Source organism: Columba livia, chromosome 2, assembly GCF_036013475.1.
Source record: "Columba livia isolate bColLiv1 breed racing homer chromosome 2, bColLiv1.pat.W.v2, whole genome shotgun sequence".
Taxonomy (NCBI): domain Eukaryota; kingdom Metazoa; phylum Chordata; class Aves; order Columbiformes; family Columbidae; genus Columba; species Columba livia.
In genome coordinates, this window is record NC_088603.1 from 64474026 (window position 1) to 64495884 (window position 21859).

General features: G+C 42.4%; 2 protein-coding genes across 3 annotated transcripts in view; one reads left to right on the plus strand and one right to left on the minus strand.

Annotated features, from left to right (window-relative positions):
* Window positions 1-317: 317 nt before the first annotated feature.
* On the minus strand, window positions 318-13159 carry MRS2 (magnesium transporter MRS2). The gene is made up of 11 exons (XM_065055186.1): window positions 12915-13159; window positions 12513-12586; window positions 11297-11333; window positions 10580-10692; window positions 9942-10115; window positions 9098-9228; window positions 8274-8390; window positions 5436-5588; window positions 4189-4306; window positions 3260-3373; window positions 318-2161 (listed from the first exon to the last, which is right to left on the minus strand). Exons 1-11 carry the CDS (start codon window positions 13111-13113, stop codon window positions 2051-2053), a joined length of 1341 nt encoding a protein of 446 aa, XP_064911258.1. The 5' UTR covers window positions 13114-13159; the 3' UTR covers window positions 318-2050.
* Window positions 13160-20295: 7136 nt separating this feature from the next.
* The window catches only part of DCDC2 (doublecortin domain containing 2), a 71173-nt gene continuing 69609 nt past the window's right edge, over window positions 20296-21859 (plus strand). The window contains exons 1-2 of one of the 2 annotated variants that reach the window (XM_065052302.1): window positions 20296-20434; window positions 21079-21430. In XM_065052302.1, coding sequence (XP_064908374.1) covers window positions 21138-21430 — 293 coding nt within the window. In that variant the 5' untranslated portion in view covers window positions 20296-20434; window positions 21079-21137. Of the gene's footprint in view, window positions 20435-20906; window positions 21431-21859 lie in introns of those variants that run through there. The other variant, XM_065052301.1, reaches the window with a different exon arrangement.

A 21859-nucleotide genomic window follows, 5' to 3' on the forward strand; every position in this document is an offset into this window, starting at 1 on the left:
TATTTTTATTTTAAATAACACAAGTTGGTGGAATAGCACAGAATTCTAAACATCATGCTCAAAGATGATACACCTTAACTTACCTTCTTAGGAATAAAGGCAGAACATTTTCCTTTTTAAATTAAAATTGATGAAACTATTATATTCTGTGGCAATTCCATTCTGAACATACAGCCTCCACTGACTTTGGCTTTTTTCTGTGTATGATCACAGAGTAATTTTATCACACATGAATGCATTCTGATTACTTGGATTTTAAGAAAACCATTACACATTTGCTTATGTCTTTAGAGAGAAAGGCAGTCTGGTAAAAGATGTGTCTCTCAGTGCTTTTATTGTGCTGTAAGTCAGTTATATACAGAAAAAGAAGTGAATACAGTTCACAGAAGCCTCTCTGCACAAAAGACAGAGCTTGGAAAGCTTATGTTAAAGCTTCCCAAACAGCTGCACTAACACTTCTTAGTCCTGGCCTAATGCAACTACAACTTGGTTGAAAACATCAGCATCCCTATCCCTTCACACAGTGGGCTTTCCTGGGGTTTACCAGCCAAGGCATGAGAGCCAGTGTTTTTTCCACTGGATTGCTCAGGTTAGAGTTTTTACATCTCCACCTGCTAAGCAAAAAGGCTGCAAAAAAATCAGCTAAAAAACTCAAAACATTACAAACCCCATTGATTTTCTCACCTTCTCATGCCTTTTCTATCTTTAGTTGAAGTCACATAAAAAGCAAGAACAACTGTTTGAAAATAATTACACACACCTGATTTTAACCAAACTAGGATCACAGACCTGCATTATTTTAATGTATGTACCTTTTTATTTCCATTTTTCACTCGTTAGTCCTGAGTAAAAATGTTCACAGCTACGGTTATTATCTTTTCAAGTCCTGCCAGTACAGTGATTTATCTGGTGGCACCTATGGGGATAAATCACTGTAGGCTACAGGGAGGTTAAAAAAATCTCAAATGAGAGTTTGTGACCTGATTTAGAAGGATTTCATGCTCTCTCTACAGACTGAGATAAATCAGTGGAGAATGACACCCTCAAGAGTTCATATGTAAGTCCTAAGAAAAAAATACAAATAGTGAGCATAAGAATTTTACTCCTTCCTTCAGTCCATCACAGGACAGCAGGTTTCCACACCCTTGACTAATCCAGCTACATGCTGTGATGCACACTAGTCCATGCTTTGTCTTGTCTTCCTGGAGAAATGAGAGAAAGCAAAGCCCAGCTTAAGAGGAACACAACTGGTCTGTTGATTTTTACCAGCATTTGAATCAGTCCTTACGACAACTAATTGTTAAACTGCAGCTGTAGCAATGCCTGTTGAAACAGCAGCAGATGGCAACACAAGTGTACATTATCCAAAGGCTTGCTTTTCCTGTTACTAAAACTGTAAACATTTTGGGCCTAAGTTAATTGTTATGGAACACCCAAGATAAGTAGCTACATTTCAAAGCCTGTTATTGCTCACCTAAAATAAGGGAAACTGTTATTTCTGGTTACTGCCAATTTAGAGGTGATGCTTCACAAGAGATGTTAGGTATGATTTTTGCTTTGGAAAAAAAGTTTCTTAAAATTTTCTTAAACTTTGCTTAAAAAAAATAATTAAAAAAGGCCAAATCTAGGGTGGATTTTTCTTTTGACATTAGAAGTCAGATTCCTGGCTCAGAACCATTGATGAATGCTGACTTCTGTCATCTTTTAAGCTGAAAATACTGTTCTCTTTAAAGAAAGGCCATTACGTGAAGACATACTTGACACAAACACTTGAACTGAGAATGCCCGAAAAAGTAAGGCCATGTATATGATACAGAAAACTAATGGAACATACATGGGGTAGAGGTGAAACTGCTATGGAAACCATGTTGCTGATTTACCTTGGGTTTTTCTCCTTGTGTGAGCATTAAAATCTTACCATAGGTTTTTGGCACAAAATAAATATTAAATTAGCAAGTTTAAAAATTCTTGCAGTTTTCAATAAGGAAGAACAAATCCAAGGAGAGTGTCCAAAGTCCACCATGTAAAAGTCTCTTCATTCCTGCTGTTCCTATTGGTTTGTTAATGTGCTTCTGCTCAGCCCAAATGTTTCTGCTTTAAGGTTGCTCTTTATCTCCACTCTTCCAGCTGCTGGTTGGGATTTTTTCAACACTGCAGGAACCTAGGGCAAGATACAAAACAGCCTGTGATTACATGAGAAGCTGCTCTTTATGCAGCAGAAGGAAATAAAGTTTCACAGAGATCTGAAGCCTGTTTTTTCTCCCCTTATTTTCAGAACACCGCATCTGGCTTCTCCCTCCCTAAACCCCTTCCATGTATTTCTCCAAGCCAGAGTCGGGATGTGCTGGAGTTGGTTTTGAGCAACACTTGAGGATAATTCAGTTAGTTGTAGCCATAGTCCACAATCAACTACTTCCATCTGCCTCTTAGTGGGAAAGGAGAGAAAAAGGAGAATTTATTTAGGTCTCCCTTTCTTTTGTCACTTGTAGCAACTTAACTTTTGAACCCAATGATAATTCCCTATTATTAATATTAGAGTGCAGAAGAGAGGCAGACAATACAGTCCCATTAGCTTTGGCAGGAAAGGGTGAACAGCGAAAGAGACCCATACAAAATCTTGCTCATCTGAAGACAATCTCCTCAGAAATCTTCACACAACTCAGTACAACAGGGCTCTAGGACACCATCAGCATCAATGGCAAAGATTCCTGGGATCATAGGAAGAACTATGACAAACTGCAGACTTGCAGTCAGGATATCACAACCACGGCATCATTCTCCAGAGAGATGTTACAGCTGGTACCTGTCTTCATTGTTCTTTTTACCTTCTCTTTTACAAGACAGGGACTACAGATCCAGAATTAGTATGTGGGTGGGAGGAGGAGGGCAGCATCAGTTACGTCACCTGCTACGAACAGGTTGCTATGGCAGCTGAGAAGGCAAACCAGAGCTGGTTTTGGCCTCAGCTTCCCTTGGGCTGCCAGGTGAAACCAAACACAGCATGTCCCAAAGAACAGCCTGCAGCTTTGCTTCTGGCAACAGTGAGCAGTATCTTACTGCTCAAGTGTATCTTTGCCAATGCTGGGCCTTCCCACCTCATTCAATCCAGCCAATGAGAACCTTCTCCTTTGTCAAGGAGCAGACACTGAGCTAAAGTCCCCCATGCTCTGTGGCCCAGCCTTCTGCAACAGCTTATTTTCTTCAGCAATGGGCTGTACACGCAGACCCTGAAGCAGAAGCCCCAGCCAGCCATACATACGTGAGGAGGTAGTGGAGGTTCTAGGTGCCGCCCAAGGAAGGAAAGCAAGCGTCGCCATATCAGACCACTTCCCAGAAACATAATCCCCGTCACCAGCCAAAATATTCTGGGGTCCTACCAACAGAACATTCCCATTAGTCACTCAATTCCCTCTTCAGAAAAGGGATTAACCAAAGATAATCTCTCACTCCCCACCAGTGTTCTCCTTTATGTGAGGAAGTGGTAAACTCTCTACCATCAACAACCAAGCCCTACCCTGGGAAAAGGGCTGTTTCATAGCAAAGCATTTTAGTTAGGAATCACCCTAGTGTGTTCTGTAACTAGCCCATATAGTTTTCATTCCTTCACCAGGAAGTCTGGAAATTCAATCCTTCCATTTAATGGATTTGGAGAAGTCTTTGCTTTTTTTTGGGTTTAGTTTGTTTTTGTTTTGTTTTAAAGATAGCACGTGCAATTGTAAGTTTGTACCCCCAGTTTGTACCTGTCCCCCGCCCCGAGTTTAGGTACAAACACGTGATTGACAGTATTTCCTCTGGTGTGCTGGAAATGCCCTGGCTGCTTGCTAGATACCCTTGTACCCAGAAAACAAAGCTGGTCTTTTCAGAAGAACAGATGATCATTAAAGAAAGCTTAATACTGCTTTATAGTCAGTCCTTATACAACAACAAATTTGTCTTCCTGTTTCTTTTCCACTGTCATGACATCAAAAAAAGGCTGCAATACCGTGCAGTTACCCATACAGTAATTTGCTTACAAAAAAGAGACTACATGAATACACCAATCACTGACTGCATTCAATTATGCTCATGCACTAATATAAATCTGGAACTTTACCTACAGAAATAATTAAGTTGTACTGAATATAAAATATACTGTAAGAGCAGGGCCCAGGTTTTATGTCACTGATCAACACAGCACTTGTTCCTTACCTCTTCAAGAGAGGACTCCAAGTTCATACCAAATGCAACTCCTATGAGTCCAAACAGAGACAGAGAGAAAGTCCCCATAGTCAGCTGCAAGTTCAGTCTCATCATCACATTACGGTGGCTAAAGAAGGGAGAAACATCTGTAAGGGGAACCCAAAAATTGATTTGCTGCCGAAGTTTGCAAATTCCATACAGCATGCACTAAAACCAAATGGTGAAAGAAAGGAACTCATGCTGGAATTAGGCAACCCAGTGACAAAACTCATGAAACAACAGTATAAAGAGGCTATCGTTTTGAAATTGCTGCATCAGTATACCTCTAAGGCAGCAGGTTCTGCTTAATCATCATCAGACTTTCCAGCATCACTCACTCCTTAGAGGTGTATATACACAGATTAACAGTAAATTTCCACAGAAATTTGTGTTCTCTCATTACCAACTGGCTGAGGTTTGTATTCACAAGAAACAAATATTTACTGTTACCTTGCAAATAAATATACTCACAAAGAAGCAGAGTCAGTAAATGTTGCAGACTACAAACCTGAGCCTTTTTTGGAGAATTCCATATTCTAGTCTTCCCCAAAAGGATTTTTGTGTTTTCCTGATGCAGCATCCATCAATTGCTTCTAGAGGTAACTCCTCAGTAAAGAGGAGAAAGAATATAAAACACTGACCTCAGAGACAGAGTGGCACGTGCTTGCACATGAAAGCTAATTATTGTTCAGTAAGAAAGCTGACTAATAGTCAAAACTGCAACATACAGAGAGAAAAAAGACTTGATCCAAAGCTTTTCATTTTTCTATCACTTCCGAGTGATAAAACAACTTGTACTGAACAGCTGAGTAGCCAAGCCACGCTTTTAATGAAATAAGTTTTGGTTTTGCTGAATTAAGAGTAAACTTTCCTAAGCAGAATTTTATTGTGCCCCTAAATTTGCAGACATTTCCTCAAGCGAATAGCTCCCCAGAAGCATCTTGGAAAAATTTGGTCTCTCCTGCTAGTGAAAGCTGATGTCTAGCTAGAGAGATTTTTACATATACTAGTTAGGGTGTCTTGCTGCTTCGCTTTGCTTTATCCAGTTCACTGATAAGAGAAGCGCAATGCAGCTTCTTGTTATGTGACTGTAAGTCCACTCAAAGCCTCATGAAGATGGAATTCCCCAACTTTCCTTGCAGGCAGAGATTTGAGAAAGCCTTGGCAGCAATAAATTCTGCTCAGCTTTTGGCAGTACAACAGATAAGAAGGCTAACCTGTCCAGGTTGATAAAGATTATGCTTTCCGAGTCGTCAATCAGTACTCTGAGTTCACGAGCTTCATTTACAAGATCTTCTGCTTGTCTGTAATAATTCTCCAGCAGCAGCTCCATTTCCTCTGCATGGTCAATCCCAGATGTACTCTCCTCACTGCAAGCAACAATTTATATTTTTCTGGTTAGTGACATGTTGTATAAAAGCGGATTAATGATGTGTTAAGACAAGGCACACAAGCTGCGGGGAAGAGCCAAGAAGAGTGCTGACATTAGATCTCAAAATCCAATCTTTTAAATTAAGAACTTCCATCAACACCTTAAAGTAAAAGGTGTATTTTTATATCTATCAGCTGATCAGCATAGGCAGTCAATTATTTTGAGTAGAGCAGTTAGCATTTTATGTGCTAAAGCTATGCACAACACATCTTTTTTTCAGATATTAAAATTTTATAGAAATTTTATATTCTTTCTAAAGTTTATATTAGTATAAATGTTTATATTGTTATTAAGTTACTATAAAGTGTTGGCACTTTTGAAAGGAGATGCTTAATTTCTTCATGCCCTCAAGTGGTGGAAGCTGGTAACAGTGCAGTCAAAAACTGGAGGAACACCATAAAAACACACAAACAATGACACAGTGACGGGTATGTTGTAGGTGTATATTAAAGTAGTTTAGTCCTAAGGTGTTTCAGCTAGACACAGTAACTACTGCAAAATGTTCTGGGAGCACGAAGCAACAAGCATCAAATGGAAGATGCTGCTCTCCTAAGTGAAGACTGTCTCAGAGACTTTCATTTTACTTAATGATGTGACTGCTGGTGCAGCAGCCTTCTCTGGAGCACATACATTTCTGGTGGTGTACTGGACTGTGCTCTGTGTAGATGGAAGCTGACGCACCCAAGATCCACAAGAGTTTGGAAACCAGCAGCAAAGCCAGGAAGATTCTTCATCATTTTTTCTTCTCTGGTATGATCTCATTTCTCTATAGAGACTAAACTTTTTAAAGAATCTCCTCCTGGCACTGCTGCTGAACACACCTCTCCAAAATGGTTTTTCAAGAAAACAAGTGATGTGCCTTACGAATCAAACCACGTAAGCTCCCTGGGGACCTTTAACAGAGTCCCTGGTTTCTCTCTTACTGGGCAGAAACTCTGAGTTAGCCAGGCTGATTTTGAAGCCCTCCAGACCTTGGGGATTTTATTGCATGGAGATGAGAGGACTTGTGGACTTGAAAGCCTTAGTCTGCTGTACTACAGATTCAGCTCAAGGTCCTATTTGATGAGTAACTCTCTGTACACTGGTTCCTCTGTGGATATACAAAGGGAAAAAACAGGCATAAGGACTTGAAAATAACTGTCATCTGACTTGCTTTCACTAATTAGCCTCCATCTGTCTTATGAATCTTTGACAGTCTGTCATCCCTTCACACAAAGATGTCCACCTGGTCTTTCTGGGCTCAGCTCATAATTCCTGCTGCAAATGATCTCTGATCACACACACCTGGGTTCCTCCACACCTTCTCTGGTTTCTTGAGTTCATCAAACATCACACAACACGCATCACTGCTGGGGCGAAAAGAGCTGCCCACACACCACCAGCAAAACATGCTGCTGTGGCCAGTGTTCCATTGTGTGGCCTGGTGTACCAGCTGCCTTGCAACCTCCTGTGATGTGCCTCCAGCACTCCACACAACCTCCTACCAGCTCTCCTATTTGTCTGCAATAGTGGTCTCTGAAAGAAGGGATGACTGAAGGTTTCTCCCGATGAGAGAATGTAAGGTGACCTTGGTATTTTTCCTAGATGTTCCCTACACACTGTCTACCGCAAGGCAAGAAGAAACCTGCCAGCAGTTTGTATTAAGTCCAAAGGAAAGCTGTAAACAAAACCAGGATGAAGACCAGCTGCTGGTGCAGAAGCAGCCTGGAATTCAGAGGCCTCCCAATACTGCTCCAGCAGATGCATTAGAAATGCAAGTGACGTCCCGCTTCTGGAATACCAAATTTCTGCTGCACATTTAGACTAAAGTCTGCAGGGCAAGAAATCATCTCCTGATTTCAAACATACAATACTGTGTGAACAAGTGTTAACATTTACATGCAATGTGGTTAGGCAAAAGTACTATTCAGCAACTTCACAAATGACATGAAAGGTAGTTTTTGTTACCTGCGTAAACATAAAATACATTGTATGCCCAAATTTCAATATAGTTCAGCCCCAAACATACTGGGATCTGATATGCATTATATTTTTGCTCTTTAGTGCTGCTGCTGCTCTGTGCTGTCTTTCACCAGAATTTGAAAATGCAATAGGACTATTTCTGCATTTACATTCCTCCTGAAACGCCACTCTTCAGGTGCACAAGATTGCTCCAGGGCCTCTTTCCTTCACGTTCTGCAAGTGAGCAAAAAGCTAGAAGCAAGGGGTTCAGAAGGCTTCTAACGAAGGAAGTGTGGCGTCTGACCTATTGAAGGCAAGCTTTAAAGCCTCTTTTTTTTAAAAAAAAAATGTGAAACTGAAGAAAATTCTCCCACAAAGTGTTAATTTGGATTAAAAAGATAATACTTGGTTTTCTTCCTCCTGCCATCCTGCTCCCACCCCAATACATACTACTTGAGCTGTCCTACTATGCCAAGTTCTATTTGAAACTGCATAATTTGACTAGTGCTTACAGAGTCCCTCTCTAAAATGGCAAATACAGTGATTTCTGAAGTGGGAAGCATTAGAGCTTTAAAAACAATAGTCTATCTATTTCTGCTTTTGGCAGGGAACACCCAGTTTAGTGTTAAAGTTCTCCTTAAACATAACACACTTAAAAAAAGTGGTTTCAAAGTATACATACAATACTTGTGGATCAGTCCATTTAGACAGACAGAGCTCTTCTATTAGTTCTTCTTCATCTAAGATCTCCAGAATTGTTTCTTTGAAAACTTTAAGATCTGTTTCCAGTTCTGACAAGCTGAAGAAAGAACAGGCAAAAGGTCAAGTAATTCCCACTGGCACCAGTGCACAAAGGTAATCTCTAAATGACTTTGCCAGCCAGCACCCTCACGAGACAGAGTGGCCAGGAAGACTTCCTTGCAGGGTTCTAAGAGCTGCTTCAAAAAATTCTCTACAGACCACACACTAAACAGTGGCAGTGATCTGTCTGGGGACCAGCAAGCTACAGACATACACTAACAGGGATTCAGATATTTCCTGGGTATATTAATAAGTCAGACAAGAACAAGCACTCCATGAAGGAAGTACTCCACTCCAGGAAGGGAGTACATATTTACACTGTCATTTCAGAAGCGTTATTGGATGAAGGTACCAATGTATTAGCACTTGTAACTTTAAAGCATAGATCCAACAGCTAATCTTGTTTTCCTTTAAGGGGAACATTTCCATGATGTTATTTTACTCTCATAGGCATTGTTTTGTTCTGTCAGATGCTATTTAGGAAGCTTGAACATATTTCTAACAACTCAGAATAGATTTCCCTTTTCTGTTTTTCCTTGTATCATTAGGCATTTCACACACCGAATTTTACATTTACAAATAGGACACACAACCCAGCATTACAGTATCTAGGAAATTCATATCAGATACCATTTTTCTAACATTTCATTGCACGTAATTGTCTATGGTCATCTTCTAGTCTCTTCACAGCTTACTCTTATTTACCTCTTGCCATTTTGCAGGAGAATGTGTAGTTTAGTCCTATCCACAGACAAAAGCTTGGGGTCCACTAGAGCTTCCAGTGTCTCAAGGATCTGAGGCTGCAAGGTGTTAAGTCTCCCCTGCAGTTTGCTGATCTAGATAACAACATGATCCTTTATAAGAATTAAAGCAATCCCTTTAGAATGATTTGGGCAACTGACTCCTTTTGCTGAACACAGAATTCACAGTAATAGGCAGTTAACACAATCTGCTTTCCAATGCCCAAGAAATACTCGCTATAGGGATACCACTTAGAAGATAAAATCAGTGCAAAGTACAGCATTTTATAAAAAGTGGTTTGCTCTGAACTGAAACCCAGTGACAACCACACCAATAAGGCTGATAAAGCTAAACCACTATTTGTCTAGAAACGTCACATTAGCAAGCATAGATATTTAAGGATAGCTGGGAACTCACTATCTGACTTCGACCCGAAAGGACAAAAAACCTCAGCACTCCTGAGTGACTTCTATTAAAAAATAAAACATGTCTTCAGAAAGGTAGGTACTCTGACTTGTTTTTTTGTCTGTCCAAATGATGGTGAAGCCATCACATGCTCGCTTAAGTTGTTTCAAAAATGAACTTTCCAATTAGCACTTTATTGGGAAGGGAACGGAAACACACATGCACAGAAAATAATAAAAAATAAACCAACAGAAGCCAAAAGTAAACAAAGACTTCCTAAAATAAGCGTGGAATACATATAGAAAAATATATGTACAAATACTAATGCAAGAAGAAAATGATACTGTCCTTTCTATGAAGCAACAACATCCAAATTAATTTAAATAAAAATGATATAGCTCACCCAGTACTGCAGGATTGCTTCTATGGCTCGGAATTCAAAGGGCAGGGAATACGTAACTAGTTGACCTTCCCCAGCCAGCTGAGACGTTAGTTCATTGAAGACCCAGTGTTCCAGATTTAAATTACGATAATCTAGTATCAGAAGAAACTCTGGTGTTATGACAGCCTTCAAGAACTGAAAAAGATAGTACATGTAGGAGTCTGAAAAAAAAATCTCTGAAGACTTCTGTCTTCTCATAACTCTGTACTGCATTTGACAATTTAGGCTTTTATAAAGACACTCTTCAAATGTCTTTTCAGGCAGGAAAATAACAGAATTTCATGCTAATTGCAAACCAGTGTATTGCCCATGCTTCACACACCAGACTGTGCTAGTGGTGGTACCACTGAGAAGAGGCTTCTCCTAAGTCTTTACTCCTGTGGTCATGTTAGTAACATTTCCCCTGTGCTCAACTAGGAAAATAGTCATTAATATGTTCTGGTGGTAAACCTGTACCTCTGATTGCTTGATACAGCTTCAAAGACTCACTGTTGGCTGCATGTCACAGAAAGCTGGTATGAAAAGAACCATGCAAGAAAATACAAGTGCAAGGATAAGATGTGGTTTCAGATTATACTCTGCCATAAGGAAACCATTACCTCCATTCTCACAATGATTCTGTTGTTCCTAGTCGCAATGCTCATTAGGTGTTGAAATCTCAGATCTCGAGCTTGAAGACCCAATTCCTGGTACAATTCTGTTTTCTTCTTTTCTATCATAAAAATATTATTAGATGAAGACATTTAGGGGATAAGCATGTATGTTCTGAGATTACATTTTAGTCTGTTACTCAGTCCTGCAAGAGAAAAAGAAGTTGTGCTACCTTTAAAACAGTTTTTCTCCCACTAATTCCTCAATATAATTTATTTTTTTATGAAGCTTAGAAGACTGTATCTTGAGTTGAAAGAGAAAAATTATAGATATAAGTGAAAAGGCCAGCCATGACAATTAATTTCATGTCACAAACCAAGTGACTTGTGCAAAAGCACATATAATCCTACAGAAAAGGAAATACAAGGCAGGGCAAGTAGCATGCTGGTCAAAAAGGGAAAAGTAAAAATTATCTTCTTGTGAGAGATGATATATGCTATTTTCAAAATATTACTTAAAAAGATATAAAATTTGTAACAATAAAGATGCTACGAAGACCAATAGAAGGCAGCAAAACAGAGGAAATGTTACAACATCGCAAATAAACAGTGAAGTATCCCAAATATAATTTTCTACCCCATGCTGATTCCTAATTGGGCTTTTCTATAGGACAAGGGAAAAAGAAAACCAAAAAATAAACAAACAAAACTACAATGAAAACTCACCAAAATAGGTAGTATTTCCCTCTTTGTCAAGCTTCATCTAAAGGAGGGGAAAAAAAAACAAACATACTTTTTTTCACAACAGCACTATAAAACAATAAATCAATTTCTAAAATAGTTTGCACTTGCCCAGAAGTCAAATGGAAAATACGCTATGAAGAAAAAGCAACTCTTTACGGTTCATCCCAATTAATAAAAATGTAGCACCAAATTGCCATATATTTCACTGTGTTTGTATATACAGCAAACAAAAGCAGCGTCATCTGCATGACCACGTTCCTAGGTACACCTTGGGAAGGATCAGGCTTGTTTAGGCATGAAAGGCCATCCTACATTTTGGACCACAAATTTTGCTATTTCCTTTGGAGCTATCTGAGAAATTCACAAATAAAATTTTAAAAGTAAAGGCTACCTCAAAGTGGGTACTTAGGCCTTGTGCCCATGTCGAGTATTACATTAACATGCTGTTGAGCTAATAACTTGCATCTAAATAATTCTCGACCTACCACCTGTCATTGAGAATATTCATTTAAAGTTTCTATTTCCTAGTAAAATTGTTTTATTGGAAAAACTGCAATGTCTAGTTTAATCAGAAAGTTTGCTGTTTTGCTCATAAACCATGTAGCTCAATTCCATACTACTGGCTTTAAAAATAACTTTCCAAGAATGAAACATACCTGAGCACAAGGCCACAAGGATCTAGCTACCCACACCTTGTTGCAGAATGACTGCTCTTCTTTCTCAACAAGGAGGCCCTACCTTCCCGCTATGTGCTACTATCAATCAAGTAGCTTGCAAATGGCTTCCAGGCTCATTTAAAAAAAAAATAAAATAGAGAGCTCGTTTTTCCTGGAGTCCTACATTTGTTCGGAACTGCAGATACCAAAACACAGGAACAGTATTTCTAAAAGTCATTAGCAAGCCTTGACAAGCTTAATAGGAAACCTTCCAACTGCAGCACTTCTAAGAGTTGAACTGCCTTCACAATTAAAGCAAGAGAACCTCCAGCAGATGCTTATATTAGAAAAACATCCTGATGAACTATGTGCATGATAGCTGGTCTGCAAGTCAGAATACCTTAAAGCAACAATTTAGAACTAAGAATGTTCTCTGAAAGATTAATCCATCTGTGCTTATGATGGCTTAAGGAAAAAGAAAAGAAAGCACTATCATCTTTCACAAGCTGCCCTCGCTGGTGGAAATGCCTGCACATACTTACCACTGCAAAAACAGGAGACACACTAGCCAGGGTGGCTTGGGAGGCCTCTGTTGTGGCACGTTGATACAGCTGACCTGAAGAAACACAAGACAGTTCTACTTCCAGCACATGCACCTCAATTATGGTATGTCCCGCTACAAGCCATCTATATAATGCCCAGGCACAGAAACTAAGCAGCCTCCATGGCTGGAAGGCCCCTACTAACTTGACACTCGCCCAGCAGCACTGGGACAGGAGGCCGTTACCTCAGCGACACAGCCACAGGCGGTTTGGTTTCCCGGCCCCCGCCCGAGGTGTCCCACTTCCCCCTCTCCCCGCTCGCGGTACCCGCACTGGGATGCCTGCGGAGCGCAGAGGGGCCGCCAAGCGGAATAAGGGCCCAGCCCCAGCCCCGCCGCTTACCCGCCCAGCGCAGCCCCCGGGCGCACGGTGGCACGGCCACCCCCGCGGGCCGGCCCTGGCCTGGCGGCTGCCCCGGGGCGGCCCGCAGGCGGGACCCGCCGCTCGCCGCGCCCGCCCAGCCGCGGAGCGCGCAGCAGCAGCCCCGCGCGGCCCCGCGGCGGCGGCCCAGGGCGCGCGGGAGCAGCCCGGCACACAGCATGGGCGCACACAGCGTGGGCCCGCACCGCTCAGCCCGGCCCCGTGCGGCCCCCAGCGCGCAGCCGCGGGAGGGAGGAGCGCCGGCGGCTGGCGGATTACCCCTGCGCAGCCTGGGAGGAGCAAGGCGGGTGGCGGTGCTGCTGTGACGGACTGGCCGGGGCAGCTGCGCTGGAGTGCGGTTCTGGTCTGGGGGTTGGTGGGCGGTGGCTGCGGGGGCGTCGGTAACGGAGCGACGGCCGCATCTGCAGCACCCAGCGTGGCCCCGCCAGCCGCCGTCACCGCGGCGTATGCGGCCGGGCAGTCGCGGAGGTGTCGCCGCAACGGCCGGGCAGCCCCGGGCCCTGCGCCCGCTTGGAGAAGTGCCCCGTGAGACGCGTAGCGCTCGCGGTGGCCGGGATCTGCCCTACCACGTTCGGCCTCTAGGTGAAGATTGAATTTTAAAACGTGGCTTTTTTCCAATTGTAGAACAATTGTGCCCCCAGTAAAGGTCTTGCAATTAAATTTCTTTGCCCAACTTGCGTATCTAAAATAGAGGAGCTGGTTGTTGGAGATGTAAACGTTTAATTAGTAACATAGCAGGTTGTACTATTATATGTCATTTGTAAACTGCTGCTTCCATGTGCGAAAGCACGACACAGCTAGCAGGAGTATCGTTTCTTTGGCTGGTTCTGCGGAAACACATGTATAGGTATGAAGGCAAAGCCTGCATTCCAAGCCCTGCAGCAGGACACATGACAATGTACTTGCAGTACTCACTAGTGGGGAAATAAAGGAGGAAGTGGTGGTGCTGCCGCTGATCTGTGCCGCATGAATGCCCCAACAGAAGTGCACAAATCTAAACACTGTCTTGAACATGGGTCGGAGTTTCAAAGACAAGGTGGTGGGGCCAAATTCTGCACTTGGCTGGGCTGTAAGGTAAAGCAATTTGAGGCAAGTCATCTGAGAGCAGACACTGTTCCCTCCTTCCTACACCACATCACTTGTGCATTTGTGTGTGTTTGGAAGTACATGCATTAACATGCATAGATGAGCGTTTGTTCAAAGTGGATTCATATGTACAGAATGAGAGGGATGGTTTATGCACACTTCACACAAAGATAATTTACTTCACAGTGAAGTAATTAAATAAAACACTTCCTCAGTAGTTCTATACAGCACGTCTGTGTAGACTGAAACCATCAGAGGTTTTCAGTTTCAGGATAAGCATGCCTGAATGGAAATGTTGGCTTCCTTTAAGCTTGATAAAAAGCTGAAATCAACTTAAATTGAATATTTTAGCTCCAGTTTTGGTTAATCACAGTAGATGGCAGTATGTACAAGACTAATTTAATACTCTTGGCTGGCAGAGATATTGAAACAAAATTTGGAAATACCAGACAGCACAGAAAATACCACGGGAGGGTAGGAAATGAACATGCACATTGCTGGCACCTAACTGTAGCTTATGTTGATTCTGTATGTTTGGAATGCGAAAGCTAGGGAAACATCTGAAGAATATCTGCCAGAAATTTACATTTAATGAATTTGCAGTAATTCTCACACAGCTGACATTTTACACTTTTTGGTGAAAAGGGAAAAGATACTGGGCTGATCTATTTGTTTTTCCTTTGTCCATCTGTTATTCTGGCTGCTTACACAACAGATGTGTTGGAAATACGATGACATAACTTCACACCCAATATATACTGATCTGAATTTTGAGATGTATGACATAAAAGGCCAGTATGCCAGGAAGCATTGGTATTGTATCTCATTGTAGCTGCAATATCAGTCGTCATCATAACTGTCTAGAAGGGTAGACAATAACCAAACACCACCTTCGTCATTAGGCCAGAAAGCAAAGCATTGGTCTGAACTGGCAGCCAGGGACAGGTTATGAAGCATAGATATGATGTCTAATTTTATACTATTGCTGGCAAAATATAACTGGGCATCTATTTATTGCAGCTTGAAATACCAATGAACTGCTTGTTGCTTCCACTATATGCATATGTCAGGTATCATGTCTGTCCTGCAGTGCCAACCTTTAGGAGCAGTTTGCCATATTTAATAAAAAAAACACAGGTCAAGCTCATTTGCTGTTTGCTGAAGAAGCTCCTTGACACAAACAGGCATGACAGCAATTCTCCGTTCAGCCAAAATGAGAGGATAGCTCCTGCACAGGTGTGCTTAGCCATGAAGTTGCCTTCCAAAGCACAAGCTATTTGTCGTGTTGAATTATGTGAGCAACTAGTTCCACTGCCAGCTGAATGTTTGTGCAGACATGAGAGACTGGTCTGATTGCAGCCAGGGTATATGGAAGAGAAAGAGCAGAAAATCCAAAGAAAAACACACATAAAGAGAAGGAAATAGGAGGAGTTGTCCTTATAAATCTCTACTGAAGAAAAGCTCGGAGAACTTTTTGATAAAATTATGGTAGAAAGGCAGATAGATATCTGTCTACGGAGAAATTATCTCCCAATGTATGACTAATACATTTAATCAATCCTGTTTATATGCAAAGATGTGACCAAACCAAATAACTTTTTCTTCTCCTAAAAGAAATGCTCATAGGAGCCCCATTTTATTGACATTGCGGGGTGGGGGAAAAACAAACAAAAAAACCAGATTAACCAAAAAAACATAAGCTGGCTTCCAGACAGTAGATGAGTATCTAGTTGATAGTGAGTGCAGCTAAATAAGAAAAGGAAAGACCCCATGGAAAACTTAAAATATATAATGTTCACATTTAGAATAATTTATCATATGTGAATGAATCAGGACTACTCAGTTGATAATCTCAGGTGCCTTGATCAAAGGTAGCTACAGTAACACAATGATAAATTTTTGCCTAGAAAGGGTGACTTCACTTTTATTACTCTGTACAAGACCATATAAAGACCACATGAAAGGTATTTTCCAACTTTCTTCCTACTTAAGCTAGCTGCCTGGAGTTTGTTTCTCCATGGAGAACCATTTCTTCATGTGCCTCTAAGGATCTGCCAAAGCCTTTTCCACATGTAATCCTTTATCACCTCAGCTGTCTCAAGAATACTGCTAGAAAAGACCAGTATAATAAAAAGCTGTAGCTTAAACTGTGATCATCTATGACTTTTTTTTTTTTTTAAGGAAAAATATTGAATCCTGGACTCTAAGGAGTTTTTTATTTGGCAATTGTTTAAGTGAAATGGCTATGACATGGTTTTTAAAATTTACAACTGCATCAGTGCATCAGTATTTTGTTTATTCCACTTAGTGTGTGAAACTGTCAAAGCAAACAGTCCAGTTACCCCAGAATTACAACAGGGAAGAAAGCTGCGGATATTGCTTAGTGTGATTTTTAGATAAGCTGCACCAAGTTGTAGATATTAGGTGTGATTCTCAGCACTGTGTGCAATAGAATAAGTTGAATTTTGTTCCCCAGGTTTAGAAACTTTATTCTTACCCCTTCTGTACATTCTAATGGTCTTCAGCATGAGGAGATGTTCTTGTCTTCATGTTCTCATGTTTTGCTGTCACTGAGCCTTGTTGTCAGGGACATGCAACAAGCTGCAAAATAATTTCTGGTCCTGGCATGGCAGAAACCTCAAGGCATTTTGCTGCAGAAAGAGGGACCCTGTTTGGTGCTTTGTCACTATGCCATGGCTGTGTTCTCATCACATCTCAAATGTGTGCTTGTTACATGACTTCAAGTCCATCATGTGATCCTGACACACAACCTGACTGACGTCTCATATATCAACCTCAAGTAATATGAGAGGTCTGGTATTACTTCATCACTAGATTACTTGTCTCTCTGCATTTTTCTTAATCGTGTCAGAGGGTTCAGCAGCTTAGCTCGTTACTGTTGAGAACGTGATAGGAGCTTAGAAACTGAAACAATAGTGGGGATAAGAGGTCAGCACCTGGAAAGGCTAGAAAGATCAAATTCTCATGGATGAAGGTCCCGCTATCATGGGCTGAAGCATTCAGGCTCTTAGCTTTTCAACAGTGGTTGTACATAGGCAAGATGGAAAACATGCTGACTTCATACTGTATTGGAAACACTCTGTTTTTGTTTTGCTTTGTTCGTATTACTGAAGAAAATAAAATGTGTTCTGAAAAGGCTGCTGTGAAATCGTGGGCTCTGTAGCCCTCTGTAGGTGGGCCAGTCATGATTGCTTCCCAGGGGCTGAATTTGAAGGTGTTGTCCTAAGAGTAAGAAAATGGTGAGATTCCAGTGCAGCACAAGTAAAGCAAGAGGGCAGAAATGCAAGCAGCTGAATTTGAACAATGAAGTCTCTAGAGGCACAGCTATTAGCTATGTAAAGGTTAAACTATGGGCAAAACTCTGCATTACAGTTCTTCAAAGGATTCCTAATATGCTCCTAGTTTTGGACAAAGATTTTGCCCACCAGTTCTAGGCTGCTTTAAGGCTAGCAATGCTCTGGTGCCACTTAAGAAGTATTCTATTGCAATCTGCAAAAGTGGTTGTAACTAGTGTGGCCATAGGCAAAGACCAAGAGTATTTTGGAGTAGTACAAGTGTCAAAAAAGGGACATGATTAAAATATTTGGTGGCTTATTCCTATGGCAAAGATGTTGTGTGTTTGCAAATTAGGCATAAGATCACCAAAAGTGGTGGAATCTGGCACAAAATTGCAGATAGTTGATATATTACTACTTGACTACAGAATTGTGTGAAGCTCATAATTTTTTGGTTTTACACATAAGCATATTTTCAATACAAAATTTCATGTCGGGCTGCAGTAGATGAGTGTTAAACAGTATTAATTCAAGGATGCTTGGTTCTTCCCTTTATTATTTAGAACATTAGAGTAGAGAAACTTAACTGTTAACCAATAACAGTAGCATATTTGACTTCCCTCAGCCTGAAATTGCTCTTTTTGTAATGGTTAACAGCTCTGTTGTAACTCACAGCAGGGGGTAATTTTACCCTCAGAGGAGGTAAGATAAAAGGAAAGAAAAATTCCTTCCATCACTATGTCGAAATCCATTTGGAAGAACAATCATTACTGTACACTAAACAATTCCAGGTAGGAAGGTCTAGACCAGTTTTAGTCTTGCGACAATCAAGGAGGAAAAAGGGCTGTTAAAGGAATTCAAGTTTGAATTTAGGGCATTTTCTGTTTTTTGGTTTTTGTTTGGTTTTTTTTTTTTTAGTTTGTTTTTTCTCTTTTCTCTCAGGTTTTATGGCTTCTTGTACCAAATGTGTGGCAAAAATCCAGTGGAATCAAAGTCTCTGTATTTTATTATGCAGTTTCCTGGAAAGAGCAAAGCAGACAACATTAAAAAGTACAGCCAAAAACTGTGTCCCAAGCATACCTACAGGGTTCTCATGTAAAGAAAACTTCACTGCAGTCAGAACTTGTTTGGATACATCAGAGACCCATCTGTTCATTGGATAAGCCCATAAGGTGCACACTTGTTTGATTTTTAATTTTTTTTAACAATCTGAGATTAAAAAAAGTATCTACTATTCTGATAATGCAATATGCAAAGACACTTCCCAAATATTGGACAGTCTGGAGATGTTTGGCTGAGAATTATTAAGGAAAATACAGATTCAAGTGGGTCATTTGTTTGCCAAGTTTTTAAAATAGTTTAAGATGAAAATGGTATCAGGATGATTTCATGACCTGATACACTTAGCTGTGAACTTTAAGGGAGTCTTTTGATGGTGGTAGGAGTTGGATCTGGTCCCTAATATGTGTATTAATATATTTTTTTTCTATACACTTTACTGTATCTACTATGTAGAATTACAGAAATTGACTTAGGAAAGAGTGCAACATTAACCTGATTTGACTTTATGTTCTTTGAACAACAAATGGGTTATTTTACATTTTTGTCTCTTGTCCTTCTGTGTTATTTGGTTGATATATTTTTGTTAAAAATAAATTGTGCACAAGGATATTATTTTCATTTCTCACGCTACTGTTCATGATGTATTTTGAATTTGAGCTTGGTTTAGTGGGGCAAGTCACTTCTGAATCTGATTAACTGAAATTATCCAGACTGAATTGCAGATTTGGGCTAGCTCAGCAGAAATTACATTAGCTCTTGTGATAGATCCTGGATTCTTAAGAGAACGAATTATAACAGACTCACTCAACCAAAGAATGATAGGAGTACTGAAAACCTTCTAAATATTTCAGGAATGCAAATAACTAAATAAACTTAGCCAGATACTGGGGGAATACAGTTTAGTTTTGTGTTACTAGTAAATTTTGCCTGTTCAGATTGCAGGATGGGGCAAAAGCACCCTAACAGTGTCAGTAACATTTACATATCATCACAAAAAGACATTTAGAGGTCATCATGTTAGTATGCCTATTAAAAAAAAATAAATTGCCCATACATAGACGCAATTCACTTGTGTAGTCCAAGAGCCTCATGTTAACCCCGCTGATATTTTTTTTTCCCCTGCAAGATCACAGCCCAGCTTTATTTCTGAGTGGCAGCAAATATAAACAGCAATGGCAACAGGCGACCTGGAGCAAAGACCCAGTTTTCAGGTGGGATTTTTAGTAACTGTCAAGAAGAAAAGTAAGAACAGAAAAAACACTAATTGATATGATTTTTCAGTGGTTCTTTTGGTTTGTATCAATACATGGACCAGAAATGGCAATCGTTAGATGTTAATAATGAATCAAAGACAAAATCAGGCACCAAATAACTAAACCTGCAGTGGAGAATGCGTCTGTCAGAATCAGCAAAGCAATACGGCAGAGAAGCCTGGGCAGAGAACCTGAAGCAGTCACCCAGGTTGTAGAAATTGCTTTTTGGTAAGAGCTGTGGCTTGTCCCTGCCTGCACCCGGGGGCAGCTGCCTAGCAGGTTCACGACCTTCATCTGTAAGGTCTGGTAAAAGTCTGTTTTATTCTTGAGAAGGGAAACGATGACCCTTTAGTAAGAAAACCCAAGAAGAGCTGGCCAGATGTGAATGAAATACATGTTTTGCAAGCAGCCTTCTCCTCCGACACAGCGGCGCGGCAGAACTCCCGGCCCTCAGCGGCGGGGCGAGACCGGCGGGCGGTTACCCCGGTCCTCCCCGGCACCGTGTGACGGGCGGCCCCACCACGGCGGGGCGGTGGACCGTTGCCGGTGAGTAACGGCCGCACGTCACGACAGCTCCGCCTCGCCCCGCCCGCGCTCGCTCTCTGTGGGAGTGCTGAGCCGCCTCAACTCTCACTCGCCGCCGCCGCTCCCCCGTAGGGCAGCAGGCGGTGGCCGTTCCCTTGTGGCGGGGACCCCGGCGCGCTGCAGGGGAGAGGCGGCGGTAGGCAGTGCCTCGGCCGCCGGGAAGGAGGAGGCAGAGCGGGGACTTCCCTCCCTGGCTCAGGTGCGGAGCCCTTGGTCGGGTTCCCTCTGCCGCAGCTGCCCCGCGTCCCTCTCCCCGCCTCTGGGCACGACGTTTCCTTGTCCTCCTTCCCCCAGCCATCGCCTGGTGAATAATTCAGCCGTGTTTTGCGCTGGCCCTGGTTTTTGTCCTGCCCCTGACGTGGCCGGTGGCTCTGGGTCTGTCGGTCTCCGCGCTGGGCGTGGGGGAGGGTGAGCACAAGCACAGGCGGCATCAGGTTTCCTGAGGAAACCAGGGCCGTAGCGGCAAAGCCGCTTTCCTTGAGGGCAAAAGTGGAGGATAAAGACCCTGGGAAGCCATGGGTCCCATGCACTTCCTGCTGTTTGGAACCTCTTCCATGCAATGTTGTCCTTGTTTTCTATTTTTTTTTCCCCTGGGTTAGGGTAATTGGCATTAACCACCCCAGGCGCCAGGGAGCAACAAGAACTGGTTGCCAGGAGGCACTGCTCGCTGAAGGGCTGAGCAGGGCTGCGCCGCAAGCCCCGGGGAGGCTCTAAGTCCCTCCTCTGCCTCCCCGGAGGTGGGCCCTGGTGCCCCGGTCCCGGCGCGGGTGTGGGCGCTTTGCCCCCGGGAGGGAGTTGTCCGTGCTGAGGTGAGAGGGGTGCTCAGGCGGGAACCCTCTCCAGACTAAACAGGTGCAGGCAGCGCGGTGGGTCGGTGTGCAGGAGGTCCGAAGCCACCGAGCATGACGAGCGCCGGCACGAAGGGGTCGTGGCTCTCGCAGCCGACAGTGAAGAGCGTGCTGGTGTATCGCAACGGGGACCCTTTCTTCCCCGGGCGCCGCATTGTCATCAATGAGAAGAAAGTGTCCAACTTCGAGGTCTTCCTGAAAGAGGTGACGGGTGGGGTGAAGGCACCCTTTGGAGCAGTGCGTAATATCTATACCCCCCGGGGCGGGCATCGTGTCCGGCAACTGGAGGAGCTTCAGAGTGGAGAGCAGTATGTGGCTGGTGGCAGGGAAGCCTTCAAGAAACTGAAGTGAGTGGCTAAAAAGTAACGTAAGATTTATATAGAGCTTGAACATCAGCATTTGGGGGTTTGGTACTGTGTCAGTTCTTCAGAGGGCCCCCAGCACCCCTCCCTTTTTATGAGGTATTGCATAAAAAGGACTTAAAGGCTGTGACCCAAGGCAAAATGAAAGGTAGTTCTAATGGATAAAACCGCAAAAGAGCTTTAGAAGCAAGCCACAGAAAGGCTGCTGTTACCATCACTTGCATAGTGCCATCTCCTTGACATGACGGTAGAAAAGGAGAAACAGCCCTTTAACCCAAAGGATATGTGACAGTGGCATGTTGTGATGTGTGTGCTTAGCTGTGCGGTGAGTGTCAGTATTTGCGCCCTGTGTTAACAGGGAGAAAGCTGTAGAAAGGTGGAGTGTTGACAGTCCTACTGTGAAGTTGATGTGCC

What these genes read in the sequence shown, in the direction of transcription:
- MRS2 (XM_065055186.1), bottom strand. Translation starts at nt 13,113, where the DNA reads ATGCTGTGTGCCGGGCTGCTCCCGCGCGCCCTGGGCCGCCGCCGCGGG. An exon ending in CCGGGGGCTGCGCTGGGCGG is followed by an intron (nt 12,587 to 12,914) that starts GTAAGCGGCGGG and finishes GTGTTTCTTCAG; the next exon opens with GTCAGCTGTATCAACGTGCC. An exon ending in AAGCAATCCTGCAGTACTGG is followed by an intron (nt 9,229 to 9,941) that starts GTGAGCTATATC and finishes GTTGTTATCTAG; the next exon opens with ATCAGCAAACTGCAGGGGAG.